Genomic DNA, 19228 nt, shown 5'->3' on the forward strand with positions numbered 1-19228 from the left:
AAATGGAGGAAGTTGCACTGAAGGAAAATTTGCACCTTCACGGAGAGATAAACACCCGGGGAATGGAGGTGCACGTGTTGTGATTTCCCATCGATGCAACACTGGGAGGTACACAGTAAGGCGCCATGCAACGAAGACGGGAGACAATACACAGAATGGCGGCAAGAAGAATACGCGTGACAGACATAACGACATCACATGATCATACAATAAACAAAGCACGATCACGGAGAAGGATGAACTGAGGAAAAGATCAGACTCACTTTCACAACAGCCTTTTTCTTAAAATACTTCTCTCCCAATCTGTTTGTTGTGACCTTCACGACAATGCCCTGCAAACAAAACCACTTCCTCATTGTTTTCCCTCACGTACCGCTAACACACCACAGACACACACAGTACTATCCCTCTCCCTCATTATACATTACTCCGTGCACAGTGGGTTCAAACGAAGCCCTCGAACATGCACAAATGGTCATTTGAACCAGGCGAAAGCATTCTCCTCCACATGCTGAGATAAACTCAGCTGAGCACGTGTTCAACACATTTTGGGATTTTTTTTTTCGTAAAACTCACAGGATAGAGCCAAAAGTCATTCCTCTGTGCTTTCTTCTTTGTTTCTTCCATCTGTTAATAGAAGTGTGGGAGAATGCACGGTCGAGAGAAACGTCATGACACCTCAAACAAGGACGGACAAGTATTCCACATCACCTCTCTCAGAAAGTCTTTAAAGGAGAACGTCATAAACAATTAATATCACACCCAACACCCAAGGACCAACAACAACAACAACAACAACAACAACAACGACAACAACCACACGAGGAACCACAACCATCACGAGAAACTATGCATGCTGATCATTTTGTGAATTTGTTTTACATTTTTCAACACACCACCACCATCATCGACACCGCCACATGCACACCTCCATTATCTCATCCAGAGCAGATGTCTTCTTCTTCTTAATTTTCTCATTCGCTTCTGACTGGCCGGACAGAATCTCTTTTCGTTTCTTGCCGACCGCTTCGAGCGCACTCGTGGATAAGCTGAGGACACACGTTTGGCCATTTACCCAGAAGATTTGGAATGTCAAAGTGTTGTGAAATCTTCGTCATGGTCATTTTATGACACATCATGGTGGTATGCACTTTCACCGCACACACACTTACATGTGTTTTTGTCCGGGTACGGAACCGACGGATGTGCTCGGCAAACTTTTGAGGCTGAAAGTAACTGCAACACACGACAGGGCCTTCCTTTGCAACGGTGCCCTCGTTACTCATTTATTGACATTTTTTAATTGTTTGTTTTTTTGGTAATTGCTATACACTTCAACTCATTCATTTAGAAAATTATCATCATTCCTCTTTCACAGTCTCCCTAACTGTCATTCCTCATTCATACAACTTCTCCAAACACAACTTTCCCAAACCTTACATGTTCTTGCACCTCAACCACCAATCAAAAATTACAAGAGAAAAAGAGAGAACAATTAAAAAAATTGCCCAACACATTTTCACTTAAAAATACGAAGGAAAGAGAGAAAGAAAGAAAGAAATCAGTTTAAAATGTCAAAAAATATTTACCTGGTTCCTCACTGTCCCTCTTTAGCTCTGTGTATAGAGAGCTTTCCTCCTGAAAAGTAAACACGAGTAAGTTGAGTGAAAGAGAAAGAGAAGACAAAAAAAAAAGAGCATCCTTTCAATCTTTCCTTCAAATACAACATTCGGGCTCTTGGAAGAGCAAAGTGATGGAGGAAACGAAACGGAACTGGTAGACCACACACCTCCGCCAAGCTGAACAGTTTACATTTTGTAAACTATTGATAGGTCGGATCTGCATACGCACCTGAACCAAACTCCAATAAGCTTGTTGTTGTCACCAAACCAATCATCCACCTCGTTTTGTCACAACTCGTCCACAACTTTGTGAGATGTCATGCCATATATTGTTTTTTTGGCCCCATCTCTCAATGGTGAAGAATCACTCGAAAAACATTCTCCTTCCCGGATCTTCACCAAAATGCGATTCGTCATCGTCACGTAGCCAACCTTTCCGTCAAATTTCGTCCGAATCCATCGATAGGCAGGAGTGAAAATATACCGTCCGTCCACCTTCGGTGGTGCAGTTCACTGGAGTTCATTGAACACCTTACCCCGTGCAGTCTTGAGAAAAAGGACTTGGGGAGGGTCATTTAAACCCTTGCTTATTGCGCTTCCGAACACAATCGGTATTTCCGACAAGCCACCATTTTGGCTGAATCTTGATATTCTCCAACACTGCAATAAACAGTGCTAGGTGCTGCCATATTTGGCCAAACGCAGAACCTCACATAGTTAGCCTGCCATCAGGGCACGAGACGACGTGAACATTTTGTCCAAGTTCTGCTTAACCGAAGGGTTTTGGAAGTGATAAAAAGGTGATTTGTGTTCTTCATTGTTCAAGTCTATAATTCAATTGAAATCAAGATTTTAGAAGATTTAGAAAAAAAAACAACTTCAAAAGTTTACTGCAGTTGATGCAGCATCTTTTACACCATCTTGTTTAACGACATGCCACATAAGTCATGCGTGCCTGTTGTTTATGCCCTTTATCACGATTTTCAATTTTGTTTGACTGCCACACAGACAGACGAATACAATTACCTGACTCCTATGTGCGTATGCACAATCGAAACAAGATTCCGTACAATTTGCCAAAATCAGAGCCAAAGTATGATGAAACTGCAGGTTTGTTGACCAATTTGTGTTCTACAGTGTTCAAAATATAAAATAAAATTGAAATCAAGCTGTTCCTCGATCATACACTGACGTCTGTATCCAAAGTCAACCAATTACTTAACTCTAGGTGTGGCACAGGGGTGGGGAGGAAGGCTGGGTGGGTGTGGGACACGGGGAAGGGGAGAGCCATGAGGATGAGAGAGGGGGGAGGGGGGAGCCTGGAGGGTGTGAGACGACGGGAAGGGGGGAGCTGAGAGGGTAGGACCATGGGGAAGATGCGAGAGGGTAGGACGATGGGGAAGATGCGAGAGGGTAGGACGAAGGGGAAGATGCGAGAGGGTAGGACGAAGGGGAAGATGCGAGAGGATAGGACGACGGAGAAGAAGTGAGAGGGTAGGACGATGGGGAAGATGCGAGAGGTAGGACGAAGGGGAAGATGCGAGAAGGTAGGACGAAGGGAAAGATGCGAGAGGATAGGACGAAGGGAAAGATGCGAGAGGATAGGACGACGGGAAAGATGCGAGAGGATAGGACGACGGGGAAGATGCGAGAGGATAGGACGACGGGGAAGATGCGAGAGGATAGGACGACGGGGAAGATGCGAGAGGATAGGACGACGGGGAAGATGCGAGAGGATAGGACGATGGGGAAGATGCGAGAGGGTAGGACGAAGGGAAAGATGTGAGAGGGTAGGACGACGGGGAAGATGTGAGAGGGTAGGACAACGGGGAAGATGCGAGAGGGCAGGACAACGGGGAAGAAGTGAGAGGGCAGGACGACGGGGAAGAAGTGAGAGGGCAGGACGATGGGGAATATGGGAGGAGGCGGGGTGAGGGGGAAGATAGGAGGAGTCGGGAGAGCGGGGATTGGAGGTGGGGGAGGAGGAAGATCAGAATGGGCAGGGTGAGGAGGAAGCTTTGACGGGGTGGGGTGAAGGAATATGCAGAAATAGGTGACATGAGAGTGAACGGGTGGGGCTGGAAGGAGATGGGGATGGAGGGATTTGACATTAATGGAAATGAATGGGAACTGATAGTCATGTGAAGACAACTTCTGCAAACTGGACTTCTCAAGATTCCCAATCTGGATATAAGGAGACAAACATCATGAGAGGGGTGAAATGAATGGTTGTTGAAGGCACGAAGGAAAGTGGTGCTTTAGGTACAGAAAGAGGGATGATGGACCGAGTGTTTCGGAGCGAGATAGGTTTGGGAAGTAAGCCTCGTGAAGAAGCGGAGGAATAGAGAGTGATGAAGCAGAACACGTGGGGTGTTCCTGATTTAGCAATGAGGAAAGTGAAGGATTTTTAAGTGTCATCAAAGGATTTTAAAGGAATAAGCATTTCATCCAATCAAGTTGGAGATATTGAAAAAAAGAAGGGATAAAGAACAAATGAAGGAAGGAAGTACAGTCAGAAAGAGTTTGCGCTTTTTTTGGAATTAAAAAAATATATAAAAAAAAAAAATACTTTGTTGTTTTTGTTGTTGGAGAGAGGAGGGGGAATGGGATAACACTGAGAAAGCTGAAAGGACAATACTTGGGATAAAGAAAGAGGAACAAGACATGAGGCAGAAGAGCAGACACAGAAATTGCACGTTGACAATCTGAGGCATGGACGAGTAGGCCAGACAATCACAAGGACACAAATTCAGCAAATCAACACAAGGGACGGTTTCACACCGAAAACACAAACAGCAACACGGACGAAAATATAACAGAAAGACACGACGGATCTGATCCGGAAAACATAGCTTTGATGAATGGAAGGAGGAAAGGCGTGTTCCAAACATCCAACGTGCACAGACTCGGAACTGGAAGATTTATTTTTCCTTTTCCTTACCATATTGAGGCTCATGGAAGAGCTCAGATCTGTCATGTCCACCTTGCTCTTCCATGTGCCTTGATGTGGTAAGGAAAAGGAAAGAAATGAAAAGCATCCAAATGTCCAAGGAGAAAATGCAAACACAATGCAGAGACACATGGATGATATAAAAGTGCGTTACATCCTGCGATGGACCGACCAAGAGCTTCACTTTGCCTTGGGTTCGACCGATAGCGAGGGACGCGACAAATTAACAAGTTTCACCATGATGAGGAAAGTGCTGCTCGACATCCACTTCCGGTTCAGAAGAGACGTCTGAGAGTGATTCCCAAAGATGTGGTGGTGAGGTCATGAGAGTAAGAATGAAATTCTCGGAAGGTGTACGGTTTTGATCGTTATTGATTTTTATTCTTAAAATCGTTAAAATGACCTTGTCTTTACTTACACGCAAGTATAACAAAGAACAAAAAACAAAAAGAAGGAAATATTGATGTAACCCTTGACCAACTGATTAACAAACGTGTTGCTGTCGAACTGGAAACACAAATATTGAAAACTGGAAACACTTTCCTTCCCATTACCAGATTATTATTAGTGAATTACGGGATGGATGCGGGACTGGTTCTACCTCTGGCTTGGAATGCTTGCCACGCCGAACTTGGTCCTCAATGAAGCGCGCCGCACGTTCTTCATCGTCTTCGTCGTGTTTCTTCTTCTTGTCCAGTTCGAGCTGCCTTCGGATGGTCTCGGGGTCTCGATCGATATACTGGACGAACCAGCCCTTTGGAGTCTCGTCTACTTTACAATAACCTGCCGATGACAGCGATAACGGTTGTGGGAACGCAGAACCGGGAGCGTTCCTCGTGACCAAGTTCCTTACGTTGAAAACCAAGAAACTCACCTTCACGGCCGAGCCACTTGGTGAAGTCCGTCAGGGTTTCCCACTTCGTGGAGTTCATGTGGACATGATGGCGATTTCCAATGTACTCGTTGTACACAATGTTGTTATGGACTCTCTTTGTACCTTCACATGAAAAAGTAGAAGGTAAGATTGAAGCACTAAGAAAAACACATCAATAAAGATTTGGAATCTGAAACCACAGAAAACCAATTAAAGTGAATGAAATGTTCAACAAGTAACCAAACAAAATGTTGTCACGATTCCACGAACAAAGGAGGACAATATATATATATATATATATATATATATATATATATATATATATATATATATATATATATATATATATATATATATGTATATATATACTTCATGAATGCTGATACAAAGTCAGGAATGTTAACACACCTTTACCTATTTCTTAACTTCTAACTACACAGTCTGCGCGGCCTTCGCCATTCAAGCTCACTCAGTGAAAGTAAACCCAGTGAAAATTTCCATTCCTTTTTGTGATCATCATTTTCATCATCACTTGCAACCGATGATGCAGTTAGCCATGGCATCGTGTCGTGAAAAAACAGAGAAACCACACGCTCGAGATGATATAATCATTTATCGCATCAATTTCAACATAAAATGGAAAATCCACTTCACTTCGGGCATTATGATGTGCTGTACGACCCGGCACGGAGATGGAGAGGATGGTGTTATGCCAGGGGCACGAGGGAGAGCCGTACACCGCGGTACAAGGGGGAGCCGTACACCGCGGTACAAGGGAGAGCCGTACACCGCGGTACAAGGGAGAGCCGTACACCGCGGTACAAAGGAGAGCCGTACACCGTGGTACAAGGGAGAGCCGTACACCGCGGTACAAGGGAGAGCCGTACACCGCGGTACAAGGGAGAGCCGTACACCGCGGTACAAGGGAGAGCCGTACACAGCGTTGTAAGGGAGAGCCGAACACTGCGGTACAAGGGAGAGCCGTACACCGCGGTACAAGGGAGAGCCGTACACCGCGGTACAAGGGAGAGCCGTACACCGCGGTACAAGGGAGAGCCGTACACCGCGGTACAAGGGAGAGCCGTACACCGCGGTACAAGGGAGAGCCGTACACCGCGGTACAAGGGAGAGCCGTACACCGCGGTACAAGGGAGAGCCGTACACCGCGGTACAAGGGAGAGCCGTACACCGCGGTACAAGGGAGAGCCGTACACCGCGGTACAAGGGAGAGCCGTACACCGCGGTACAAGGGAGAGCCGTACACCGCGGTACAAGGGAGAGCCGTACACCGCGGTACAAGGGAGAGCCGTACACCGCGGTACAAGGGAGAGCCGTACACCGCGGTACAAGGGAGAGCCGTACACCGCGGTACAAGGGAGAGCCGTACACCGCGGTACAAGGGAGAGCCGTACACCGCGGTACAAGGGAGAGCCGTACACCGCGGTACAAGGGAGAGCCGTACACCGCGGTACAAGGGAGAGCCGTACACCGCGGTACAAGGGAGAGCCGTACACCGCGGTACAAGGGAGAGCCGTACACCGCGGTACAAGGGAGAGCCGTACACCGCGGTACAAGGGAGAGCCGTACACCGCGGTACAAGGGAGAGCCGTACACCGCGGTACAAGGGAGAGCCGTACACCGCGGTACAAGGGAGAGCCGTACACCGCGGTACAAGGGAGAGCCGTACACCGCGGTACAAGGGAGAGCCGTACACCGCGGTACAAGGGAGAGCCGTACACCGCGGTACAAGGGAGAGCCGTACACCGCGGTACAAGGGAGAGCCGTACACCGCGGTACAAGGGAGAGCCGTACACCGCGGTACAAGGGAGAGCCGTACACCGCGGTACAAGGGAGAGCCGTACACCGCGGTACAAGGGAGAGCCGTACACCGCGGTACAAGGGAGAGCCGTACACCGCGGTACAAGGGAGAGCCGTACACCGCGGTACAAGGGAGAGCCGTACACCGCGGTACAAGGGAGAGCCGTACACCGCGGTACAAGGGAGAGCCGTACACCGCGGTACAAGGGAGAGCCGTACACCGCGGTACAAGGGAGAGCCGTACACCGCGGTACAAGGGAGAGCCGTACACCGCGGTACAAGGGGGAGCCGTACACCGCGGTACAAGGGAGAGCCGTACACCGCGGTACAAGGGAGAGCCGTACACCGCGGTACAAGGGAGAGCCGTACACCGCGGTACAAGGGAGAGCCGTACACCGCGGTACAAGGGAGAGCCGTACACCGCGGTACAAGGGAGAGCCGTACACCGCGGTACAAGGGAGAGCCGTACACCGCGGTACAAGGGAGAGCCGTACACCGCGGTACAAGGGAGAGCCGTACACCGCGGTACAAGGGAGAGCCGTACACCGCGGTACAAGGGAGAGCCGTACACCGCGGTACAAGGGAGAGCCGTACACCGCGGTACAAGGGAGAGCCGTACACCGCGGTACAAGGGAGAGCCGTACACCGCGGTACAAGGGAGAGCCGTACACCGCGGTACAAGGGAGAGCCGTACACCGCGGTACAAGGGAGAGCCGTACACCGCGGTACAAGGGAGAGCCGTACACCGCGGTACAAGGGAGAGCCGTACACCGCGGTACAAGGGAGAGCCGTACACCGCGGTACAAGGGAGAGCCGTACACCGCGGTACAAGGGAGAGCCGTACACCGCGGTACAAGGGAGAGCCGTACACCGCGGTACAAGGGAGAGCCGTACACCGCGGTACAAGGGAGAGCCGTACACCGCGGTACAAGGGAGAGCCGTACACCGCGGTACAAGGGAGAGCCGTACACCGCGGTACAAGGGAGAGCCGTACACCGCGGTACAAGGGAGAGCCGTACACCGCGGTACAAGGGAGAGCCGTACACCGCGGTACAAGGGAGAGCCGTACACAGCGGTACAAGGGAGAGCCGTACACAGCGGTACAAGGAAGAGCCGTACACAGCGGTACAAGGGAGAGCCGTACACTGCGGTACAAGGGAGAGCCGTACACTGCGGTACAAGGGAGAGCCGTACACTGCGGTACAAGGGAGAGCCGAACACAGCGTTGAAGGGAGAGCCGTACACTGCGGTACAAGGGAGAGCCGTACACTGCGGTACAAGGGAGAGCCGTACACTGCGGTACAAGGGAGAGCCGTACACTGCGGTACAAGGGAGAGCCGTACACTGCGGTACAAGGGAGAGCCGTACACTGCGGTACAAGGGAGAGCCGCACACAGCGTTGTAAGGGAGAGCCGTACACCAAGACATTGTGCATGACAGTGTTCCTGTTGTAAAGTTAAGAATACTTTACTACGTTTCTCAGGCAAGCTAATCCATGGCAGGAAGGATCATTGCAAGCTATTTTGCAATATTTATTCTCTGACAAGCAAATACCACCTGTCGCTTCACTGACGGGAATACTAACGTGGGTGGGGGGGAAGAGAAAAAGAGGGGGGGGAGAGAGGGGGAGGGAGAGTGAGGAGGTGGAGGGGAAAAGAGAGAGGAGGGAGGCAGAGCGAGGAGGGGTATGGAAGTGAGGCAGGAGGGAGAATGAGGAGGAAACAGGAGGGAGAATCACACTGTCTTCCCTCTCCCTGGGGGAAGGGAAGACAGTGTGAGGTGAGGTGAGAGGAAGGGAAGGCAGACGTGCGGCGGAGCATTAATTATGATTTATACAGTTTCATTAAAATGATTCTGCACAGAATAACAGTGACGATGGAAACAAAATAATGTCTGAAATCCATTTTCTACCGGTCATACTATAGATACTGCCCAGAGACAAACAACACCCAGACACAAACACTGTCACCACACACACACAGAGAAAGAGAAAAGAGAAAAGAGAAAAGAGAAAAGAGAAAAGAGAAAAGAGAAAAGAGAAAAGAGAAAAGAGAAAAGAGAAAAGAGAAAAGAGAAAAGAGAAGAGATAGCAGAGAAAGTGTTATGTTTTGTAAACAACACACACACACACACACACACACACACACACACACACACACACACACACACACACACACACACACACACACACACACACACACACACACACACACACACACACACACACACACACACACACACACACACACACACACACACACACACACACACACACACACACACACACACACACACACACACACACACACACACACACACACACTTTGTGTTTTTTAATCTACAATGCCCAAAGAGCCATCCTTTCCTCCAAAACACAACCTCTACCCGGTCCTCCTAAGATCCAAACAACGCTGCGTTTCCAGACATTCACTCCTGAAGTCGAGATTCTTACCAAATCTCCTTTGAAGCAAGTCCATGATATCAGTCAAAAATTCACTGAAGGGGACAAAACAAACAAGGATTTCAGAGATTGATTGATAAATTTGTAGCAAATACCAAACACAACACAACGGAAATGGATTAAATCAATCTAAATAGATCGAGGGACTCCAAGGAGGGTTCATATTGAACGGGAATCGTTAACTGGGATCAAGAGCACAGTAATGTGTGCACATAGACGTTCAAATATAAAGAAGATTGGCCTTGGAGCCGAGGTGGTAGAGTCACGGTCGGCATCAAGGATGTCCGTATTTGGCTCATCCATAAACTGTCATCCTGGTGTTTCACACGCAGGGTGATTCATCAACATGTGCATCGTCCCTCGGATGGACGTTAAACAGGCATCCCGTCTGTCGGGATTTGTTGGTGGACGTTAAACATCCCACCGCACAGTGTCCTTCACGAAGAGTAGAGGAGCCATCGCCAGGACCATGAACAAATTACAAATTTTGACCCAAAGCAGTGGAGGACACTGCATTAGCGGCGTAGCTGAACCCTCAGCCAATGATGCTACCCCACAGCCTCGTGCTGCATAAAAACAAAGAAATCATTATTAAAAACAAGTGGTGCCAGGCACAACAAATCCCACCGATTTAAGGCATAAAGTTATTTTGGGGATCTAATTTAAATTTGATACATCGAGCCTGGTGTGTTGGCGCAGTGGTTAGGGCAACGGCTTAGGATCCAAAAGGTCCTGAGTTCAAGCCCCGTTGAGCCACTGAATTAATACACCAGGGGGTTGACTCAGCCTGTCATCCTTCCGAGGTTGGCCAAATGAGTACCAGTGTACTGGGCCGGTGTATACCCCGGTTAAAATAGGTGTACCATATCCCTGTGTCATAAGAGGCGACCAGGGTTGCGTCAGGAAGGGCATCCGGCGTAAAACATGTGCCAAATCACTGTGCGGATAATACGGATGATCCGCTGTGGCGACCCCTAACGGGAGCAGCCGAAAGAAGAAGAAGATGAAGAACTTAAATTTGATACATCCTTAAACTGAATGTTGATTATAAGGAATAGAATAAGGAATATTTTAGTCTTATTTTGAAGTCAATTAAACCATTTTTGACGAAGCTATGACCGTAAAATGATTTTGACCTTTCAAGGCCATGTAAGGTCAAAGGTCATGGTGTCAAATGAAAGCGAATAAAGGACTTGATATATGTCTTCCATAGTAAACACGCATATTCCTAACCTTTTTTGATTTATAATGGGAAATATGTAATTTGACCGATGACATAATAATGCTTGAATGTGATAACTGTTGTTTAAACCATGGGTACGTGAAACTTGTAAATTATGTTAGTCTAGTGCTGGCCGCGTATGTCTGTAGAGTGTAGATATGGCCTGTAGAATTAATATTTATTATCCATCTCACCACACCAATCAAACATGTGTTATAATATATCAAATTAACATAATTTACAAGCTTCAAGTACCCGTGGTTTAAATAGTGCGTGGTGCACTTGATAATAAGGTTCACTATAAGCTTAGTTTGAAGTAAATCGGATCATTTTTGACGAACTTATGAGCGAAAAACGATTTTGACCTTTTCGTGACCTGACCTTGACCTTTGACCTAATTGGACCCAGAAGTTCATGGGGTCGTCCGAGGTGCATTGCCCACCTGTGGATACAATTCGACAGTGTTTGAGCCAGCCGTTTTCCCATAAAGTTGTATTTTCATAACCATGTTTTAGTTTTAATGGAAAATTTGTAATTTTGACCGGTGACCATGACCCCCAAAACTTCGGACCCGACCGATCTTCACGAATATGCATTTTTCACTATAGAAATGGGTAGGATTATTAGTGACAAATATAATAAGGTTCACTATAAGCTTACTTTGAAGTAAATCAGATCATTTTTGAGAAAGTTAGGAGCGAAAAACGATTTTGATATTTTCGTGACCTTGACCTTGACTTTTGATCTAATTGGACCCAAAAGTTAATGGTTCATTCGTCCAAGGTTCAAGGTCCAAGGTTCAGTCGTCCAAGGTTCATTGCCCACCTGTGGATTAAATTTGATAGTGTTTGCTAAAGCCGTTTTGCCGTAAAGTTGCTAACAGACAAACAAACAAACAAGCAGTCATAGATTGGTACTTACGAAATCGTCAACTTGACCTCTGACCTTGTCTAATAAAAGCTGTTTCTAGAGAAGGTAGCGACACAAACCAGAAGTTTCTACGATGATTCTGTACCAAACCATCAAAAATCGTGACGTCGACCGAAGCAAAAATCTCCATTTCTCCACGCAATTATTTAATATTATTTTATCAAAGTCACAAAACCGTAATATTCGGCCATCCACCAACAATCTTTACATAATCCGACGGCTTAGCGAGTCAGGCATGCGACGATAACCTTTATTGGGATAAAAAAAAGACTTTTAAACACCATCTTTCTCGAAAACACCGTCAGCGCGCACACGCAAAACCTTTACGTGACTCAACGACGCATCTGCTCGAACGCGCTGCACCACGTGACGAACCTTGAAGCGGCCAGTGAAATATTTTTTATACAATCTTAAAACGTCTCCAAAACATCCAATTTTTACCAGAATTTCGACAACCGAGTTTTAAAGGTCCTAAGCGATCGCAAAAACCGAAGAAAAAATTAAAATCGAAGTTAAAATGAACTCGTAACGTCGAGCGAAGCAAAAATACTCAATTTCTCCACGTGAATTTACGGAATTGTTTGACCTCACTGTGACCTTGACCTTTGACCAAAATCTAATCAGCGCTCACCATCACCCTCCTGAATCACCTGGTGTAATTTGACATTGGTAGCTTCTTCAGTTCTCGAGTTATTGTGCCTACAAACAAACACACACACACACACACATACACAAACAAACACACAAGCACACAAACACACAAGCACACAAACAAACAAACAAACAAACAAACAAACAGAGGACGGAAGTCATCAATATACGGGACGCGCGGGGCGACGGGACGTGGGGGGCGCCGGTACGCGGGGGACTACGGGACGGGGGGGGCTACGGGACGCGGGGGGCTACGGGACGCGGGGGGCTACGGGACGCGGGGGGCTACGGGACGCGGGGGGCTACGGGATGCGGGGGGCGACGGGACGTGGGGGGCTACGGGACGCGGGGCAAATCACACGAGACGGGGGCGGCGACATCGATAGACAATACCGGAAGTTCCAGGATTCCTCACTTGGAGAAGAAGTCCATGAAGTCCGAAGGGTTCTCGGAGGCAAGGAGGAGTTGCCGTTGATGAGACTCGGACATGCAGTGACACTTGAAGCCATTCTGGGGTATCACATGAAAGGGGGTCTGTCTTACATTGTGGTTCAACCACAACCACACAAGCGTTCACGGACGCGCACAAGTACAAAACCATCGTACAGTACGAATACAGTGCGTTGATTGTAACTCTGTCCTCACCTCATCCCGACACTGCTTCTGGCACATCTGGCAGTACCACCTCAACTTCTGTAACCCCTTGGCTTTAATTCGGTTCGCGATGGCTTTGGGCGTGAGGAATCCGCCTTTCTCTTTCCCCATGATTACTGTGTGCTTGTAATGGAGAACAAACACCTCACACCGACAAACCACCAACCCGAACGGGGAGAAACACAACGGAACGCGATTTACGACGAGGTCGAGAAAACTACTTTCCGGCGAGGTCGAGAAAACTACTTTCCGGCGAGGTCGAGAAAACTACTTTACGGCTATGTCGCAAAATGCGCTTTTCAGCTTTCTGGCAAGTTTCGTTCATTTTATTTCCTTTTTTTTGCCCGCTTTACCACGGATGTTGTTGAAAGATTTTTTTTTTTAATTGTAAAAGTTACTTTATATTCCAAGCCAGCGTATCGATCCAACACCGATTGTTGCTCGAAATACAGTACGAGTCATTGAACTGTATATAAGACAAGAAAGATTATGAGGTGCGAATTTGTCGCCAAGCGCCATCTTGGTATGCCCACTCGGAGCAGATACATTTTGACTCGCGTCATAAATTCTCGGGGCATCTTGAATAACGAATGTTAATTTTGAGTTGAAAGTATAGCCTGGTGTTGGCGCAGTGGTTAGGGCAGCGGCTTGGGATCCAAGAGGTCCTGAGTTCAAGCCCCGTTGAGCCACTGAATTAATACACCAGGGGGTTGACTCAGCCTGTCATCCTTCCGAGGTCGGCGAAATGAGTACCAGTATACTGGGCCGGTGTATACCCCGGTTAAAATAGGTGTACCATATCCCTGTGTCGTAAGAGGCGACCAGGGTTGCGTCAGGAAGGGCATCCGGCGTAAAACATGTGCCAAATCACTATGCGGATCATAATGGATGATCTGCTGTGGCGACCCCTAACGGGAGCAGCCGAAAGAAGAAGAAGAAGAATTTTGAGTTGAAAGTCAAAGTCAAAGATGTGAACACACTGAGTGAGTCTTTTAGTCCGACGAACCAAATTTTCAATTTTCATTCAAAATTTCACAACCTTGTGTTGCACAGCCGCCTGCTACACCGCTCGAGCGTTACTGCATCAGCTTGCCTTTCAGGAAGCCCACATGTGCTTAGGGCCAACGCGGGGATGAAATGCTCGGCAATACCCTCGCCGAACGACAGGGTATTACTGCCTTTGTAGTGTTGTAGATAGTAGAAAAATCGTGCAAATGATGATACAATCATCAAATTTGGCATTTCTGTTCTGCAGGGCTTTCTGATCAAATCTGCCCGATTGGCCATTTGAAAATCTAAATTTTGAAAAATTTGAAAGAAAAAAAAAAAACAGCAAAAAATTTTTTAAGTCACAGCTGGCTGAAATTCTTGAGGCGCAAGTTAGTCAGGAGGCCCAATGCAGAATAGTGTACGACCCTGCTGATTCCGTGTTAGAATAGTGCAACAGGTGTAAATTGACTGTCCAGACACACAGAAACGTGAATCAACTTGTTGCCAACTCTGGATATGGATAGTATGGCCGCCATGACAGTTTACAAAATGGTCGCCATTAAATACACTTTTCGTCATATTTCAGCCGCAAATTGACATGAAATTACAAAATTAGGGTCGATTTCCATGTTTTTGAGCATGCCTGAGCTGATGGGAGTATAGAAAAAAACATTGCTCCATCCATTTTGTAAAAATAATATGACTTGTTTTTCACTATATTATTTTAAAAGAAATGTTCAGGCTCGAATTAGAATGTCTGATTATACAAACCACAATCAATGAATTTTACAACTTTGCTATAAAATGAACCTAAACTACATAACTGTGTGTTTTTCTGTTACCCAGGACTAACTGAAAAATGAAAGCCGCAAGATTTCTCACAGGGGGTTCAAGGGATCGAGAAGAAGAAGAGCATGTAGACTGGAATAAATGCTTTATTTGCCAGGACAGTTCAAAAACTAGCAAGTCAACGCCACTTCGAAAGACTACAATCGTTGGTGTGAAAACTGTAGCTGAATGTTGCAAAGAAAGAGAGAAATATAATGACGCTAAATATGTTGACTCATTCTCAAGAATCAGAAAATATTCTGTACCGGAGCACGTCGAAAAGATTCAATGGCACAAATTCTGCTATAGTGACTTTACTCACGCACAAAAAAATAGACAGACTGAAGTCAAGGATTCAGCCACAATCTGTGACTTACGCAGAAGAGATACCCACAACATCAGGTTCCTCAGAGAAATACCATGTCCCAAAGTCACTAAGATCCGCGCACAGCGCTATGGATTGGTCAAAATGCGCTTTCTGCCAGACTGACATTCCTGGAAAAGCTGGTGTCCTGACAAATGTTGAATTTGATCACACATCATCCAGGATGCTTAGTTTGGCCCAATTTGACCCCACCATGCGTCACAGGTTTGCAGGTGTTTCAGACTTGATGGCAGCTGAAGGTAAATATCACCTCAAGTGTTATGTTTCTTTTCGCAGAAAGTATAAAAAGGAGAGTGGAGAGAAAAACCAGTCTCCTGAAAGCATCTGTTTCAGAAATGTGATGAACCAGCTTGAGAAAGAGCTGCAGAAGGGACATGTGTTTACCCTGAAAAACATCTGGGAACACTACAGCATGCTGTTATTGAATGTTTTTGGAATTGAGGCTGGAACCTACAAAAGCTACAATTTCAAGCAGAAAGTGGAGGTTCACTTTGATAGTGACAAGGTGACATTCGTGCAGCCATTGGATGTCACAAAACCCCTCATAGTTGCGTCCTCAACTGTGACAAAGTTTGCCATGAGAACCGCCGTGAATGATTTATCTGAAGAAGGTGAAAGTTCTGAAGAAGATGAATTGGCCCAGTGCAGTCTGCCTCATCATGAGAACGAAATCCTTAGCTGGATCTTCAGAGTGGGCATAAAGATTTACAGTGACGTAAAACACTCTCCAGGGCATAGCATTATCGGTGGACTGAACACAGAAAATGCAGAGCGAATTGTACCTGAAACCCTGTACATGCTTGTAAAGCTTCTTTGTGGTGGTGACAGCACTGACAAGATGGACAATGAAGAAGCGGATGAGACAGATACCAAGAACAAAGTTCTGAGCATCTGCCAAGACATTATTCATGTGGCTTCAGGAGGCAAAAAACTGACCCCCAAACACCTGGGCCTTGGCCTTGGCACACTTTCGAGAGCATGTACACTGTTGAAGTCAAAGTGGGAAAGGAAAAAATGGTCACACTAAAGGCAGACAGAAAACTTCTGACACGTGTGGTGACAGCAATGCATGCAGGCCGAGACGTTGACATGAACAAAATGCTGGAGCAAGAGATATGCACAGTTCCTCTGTCATTGGCAATGCCTAATGGCAGATTACGTCTACCTCTGAACAAAGCTGACCTTGGCAAGATTCTCCAGCAAGGCTTGCCAAACGTTGCTCCAGAACCGTTATCGACATTCACTATCATCGATGGCATGGCACTGATCCAGGCACTCGGGAACAGGATGAATGCTAAAACGCTTGGTGAATGGGCAGATTCTGTTGCAGATCATATTAGTCATGTTTTTTCCAACTATTGCTCCAGGGTTGATCTTGCCCTTGATCAGTATAGAAGAAAACGATCAAATCAACGGCTCGAAGTCAGAGGATACGGGGCAAGAAAGCAATCAGAAGAGACGTGCAAACAAGAAGCCAGTCCATGGGGCAATGGAATACACTCATCTGCCTCGATGAAAACAAAGCTAGCTTAGCAAATTTTCTATGCACAGAGTTAGCAAACAAGTTCCAGAATCAGGAACAGGAGCTGGTACTGAATGGAGGCTTCACAGATCCTGCAAAAGTGTGGACGTCGTCAGGGAGAGATGTCTCACACTTGTCATCTCCTGAGCACGAAGAGGCTGATACTCGCATTCTTCTCCATGCCAAGGAAGCATATGAACAGGGGTACATGCAAACTGTTGTTGTTAGCCGGGACACTGATGTCCTCATTCTCCTTGTTGCCTATCAGCCGCATCTCAGTCCCTTTCTCTGGATGAATGCAGGGACACCCAAAAAGCAACACTACATTCCCATTGACTCCATCAATATCCCAGATTCGCAGAGGGAGTCACTTCTGGCATTTCATGCAGTGACAGGTTCAGACAGCACAAGCCAGTTTGCTGGAATTGCGAAGCGCTCTGCATGGGCTGTCTTTCAAAACAACTCCCACCTGTTGAATAACCTAGGCAAAGAGGAAATTCCTGATGAGAGTGTGATTGCAGATGCTGAGTCATTTGTCTGCAGGCTTTATGACCCTCATGGCCAAGATAACTCAATTCAGCGAGTAAGATGTGATCTGTTTCTCAGTCTGACCAAAGCTATTGAGAATCTGCCTCCAACTCGCGATGCTCTGATTCTACACATCAAGCGAGCGCACTACCAGACTTTTGTGTGGAGAAGAGCCTTGGAATCTGAACCACATCTCCCTGCACCTGAGAACTGTGGGTGGGAACAGGTCGTCAAAGATGGCAACGAGACATTTCAGCCGCGACTCATGACTGCACAGCCTATTACTGCTTACTGTGTAGAACTGACGACATGCAAATGCCGTGGGTCATGCTCAACTCGACGGTGCAAATGTACACGGAATGGACTGCCTTGCACGAAAGCATGTGGATGCAAAGCCCTTTGTAGGAACCCGTTCAGTGTACAAGCCGATCAATAGCTCTGAAAATTGTACTTGGGTGTTCTCACAACACTTTTCTCTTCTGCAAAGCAACGTAATTTTGTGTTAGAAAGAATCTGACAGCTGTTGAAATAACCTTTGACTGACTGTAAACCCATCTCCATCAATAGTGCTAAACATTTTCTTTTTCACATTTGTTGCTCGTATGTGCATTTTCAATTTCGTCTTTAAGTTGTCAATTATGTGAAAAGTTGTGATCCAGTACAAAAATAAAGCACAAAATAGTGTTCCTCGTGTCAGATTACATAGTATTTCACAATCATGACAAATTTCTGGCTAGTACAATTTGCAGTAAGAAAAAGACTAAATCTGATGGCGGCCATTTTGATTACTGTTATGGCGGCCATAATATTCAGATGCAGACTTGGCAACAAGTGGAACTAGACTTGGTCATGCCTAGACTCTTCAAAAACACCAGTTGCACCATTCTAACATGAAATCAGCAGCGAACCTATTTTCTAGGCTAGCTACAGATTTTGGCTTCTAGACTAAGTGAACATCCTAGACAGAGAACCCAGGGGAGATGCGGTCATCATTGATTGCTCAGCACTTATCAATGCCCTACCTCCACGCACTTCAAAGATATTTGATGCTTGTATCATCATTTGCACGATTCCTCTCAAAAATTGCTGTTATCTGCCCCACTATTGGGTCCGTTTGTTACTTGGCGAAAAAAAATTGTTTTGCCAAGTATGTTGATCTGTCTGTCTGTCTGTCATCACTATATAGCCAGATCTGTCTGTGTGTCTGTGTGTCTGTCACACGATTTTTGGCCACATTTTTCAAGCAATCGTTCTGAAATTGTGTGTGCGTGTCGGTGACCGGCCAAGGACAGCAACGCTTCATTTTAGTGAAGATCCGAATCCGAATCCGGATCTGAATTTTTCAAGTGATTCTTCACCATTGAGAGATCAGGCCGAAACAGATATAAATAACACAATATCTCAACAAGCTGATGGATGGATTGGCACCAAACTTGGAGACACGTTGAGAGTGTTCGGGTTGTTCCATCACAATCCCACAAGAGAAAAATGTCAAAAGATATCTTGATGGTTAATTATCCATCAGAAGGTTGTGGCATCGTCACGTGATGTCATTCCAAGCTTGTTCAGTTGTTTTTGAAAATATTTAATCCCTCGATGATTTTACCTTTTTAAAATGTTTTTTTTTCTTTTCTGTATATATATATATATATATATATATATATATATATATATATATATATATATATATATATATATATATATATATATATATATATATATATATGTATATACATATATATGTATGTAGCATCAGGAAGGAAACAGTTTGCCTTCCAGACATTGTATTAGAT

General features: G+C 46.1%; 2 protein-coding genes across 9 annotated transcripts in view; one reads left to right on the plus strand and one right to left on the minus strand.

Annotated features, from left to right (window-relative positions):
- KIN (Kin17 DNA and RNA binding protein) overlaps positions 1–13450 on the minus strand; it is a 41288-nt gene extending 27838 nt beyond the window's left edge. For 5 of the 8 annotated variants that reach the window (XR_015055614.1, XM_085871873.1, XM_085871870.1 and 2 more), the window contains exons 1-10: positions 13174–13444; positions 12944–13038; positions 9717–9760; positions 5447–5569; positions 5174–5355; positions 1590–1638; positions 1173–1236; positions 929–1049; positions 577–627; positions 264–332 (exon numbers count right to left, since the gene is read on the minus strand). Coding sequence is in view for 7 of the 8 variants with exons in the window: in XM_085871873.1 (XP_085727999.1) it covers positions 264–332; positions 577–627; positions 929–1049; positions 1173–1236; positions 1590–1638; positions 5174–5355; positions 5447–5569; positions 9717–9760; positions 12944–13038; positions 13174–13293 (918 nt within the window). In the remaining variant the exon portion in view is untranslated. Of the gene's footprint in view, positions 1–263; positions 333–576; positions 628–928; positions 1050–1172; positions 1237–1589; positions 1639–5173; positions 5356–5446; positions 5570–9716; positions 9761–12527; positions 12636–12943; positions 13039–13173 lie in introns of those variants that run through there. The other 3 variants (XM_085871876.1, XM_085871877.1, XM_085871875.1) reach the window with 3 other exon arrangements.
- LOC147033724 (uncharacterized) lies at positions 13354–18918 on the plus strand. The gene is made up of 2 exons (XM_085871878.1): positions 13354–13492; positions 15019–18918. Exon 2 carries the CDS (start codon positions 15216–15218, stop codon positions 16410–16412), a length of 1197 nt encoding a protein of 398 aa, XP_085728004.1. The 5' UTR covers positions 13354–13492; positions 15019–15215; the 3' UTR covers positions 16413–18918.
- The last annotated feature ends 310 nt before the right edge of the window (positions 18919–19228 follow it).

Source organism: Eptatretus burgeri, chromosome 2, assembly GCF_056783735.1.
Source record: "Eptatretus burgeri isolate ZD-2024b chromosome 2, Ebu_testis_v1, whole genome shotgun sequence".
Lineage (NCBI taxonomy): Eukaryota > Metazoa > Chordata > Myxini > Myxiniformes > Myxinidae > Eptatretus > Eptatretus burgeri.

What these genes read in the sequence shown, in the direction of transcription:
- LOC147033724 (XM_085871878.1), top strand. Translation starts at nt 15,216, where the DNA reads ATGACGCTAAATATGTTGACTCATTCTCAAGAATCAGAAAATATTCTG.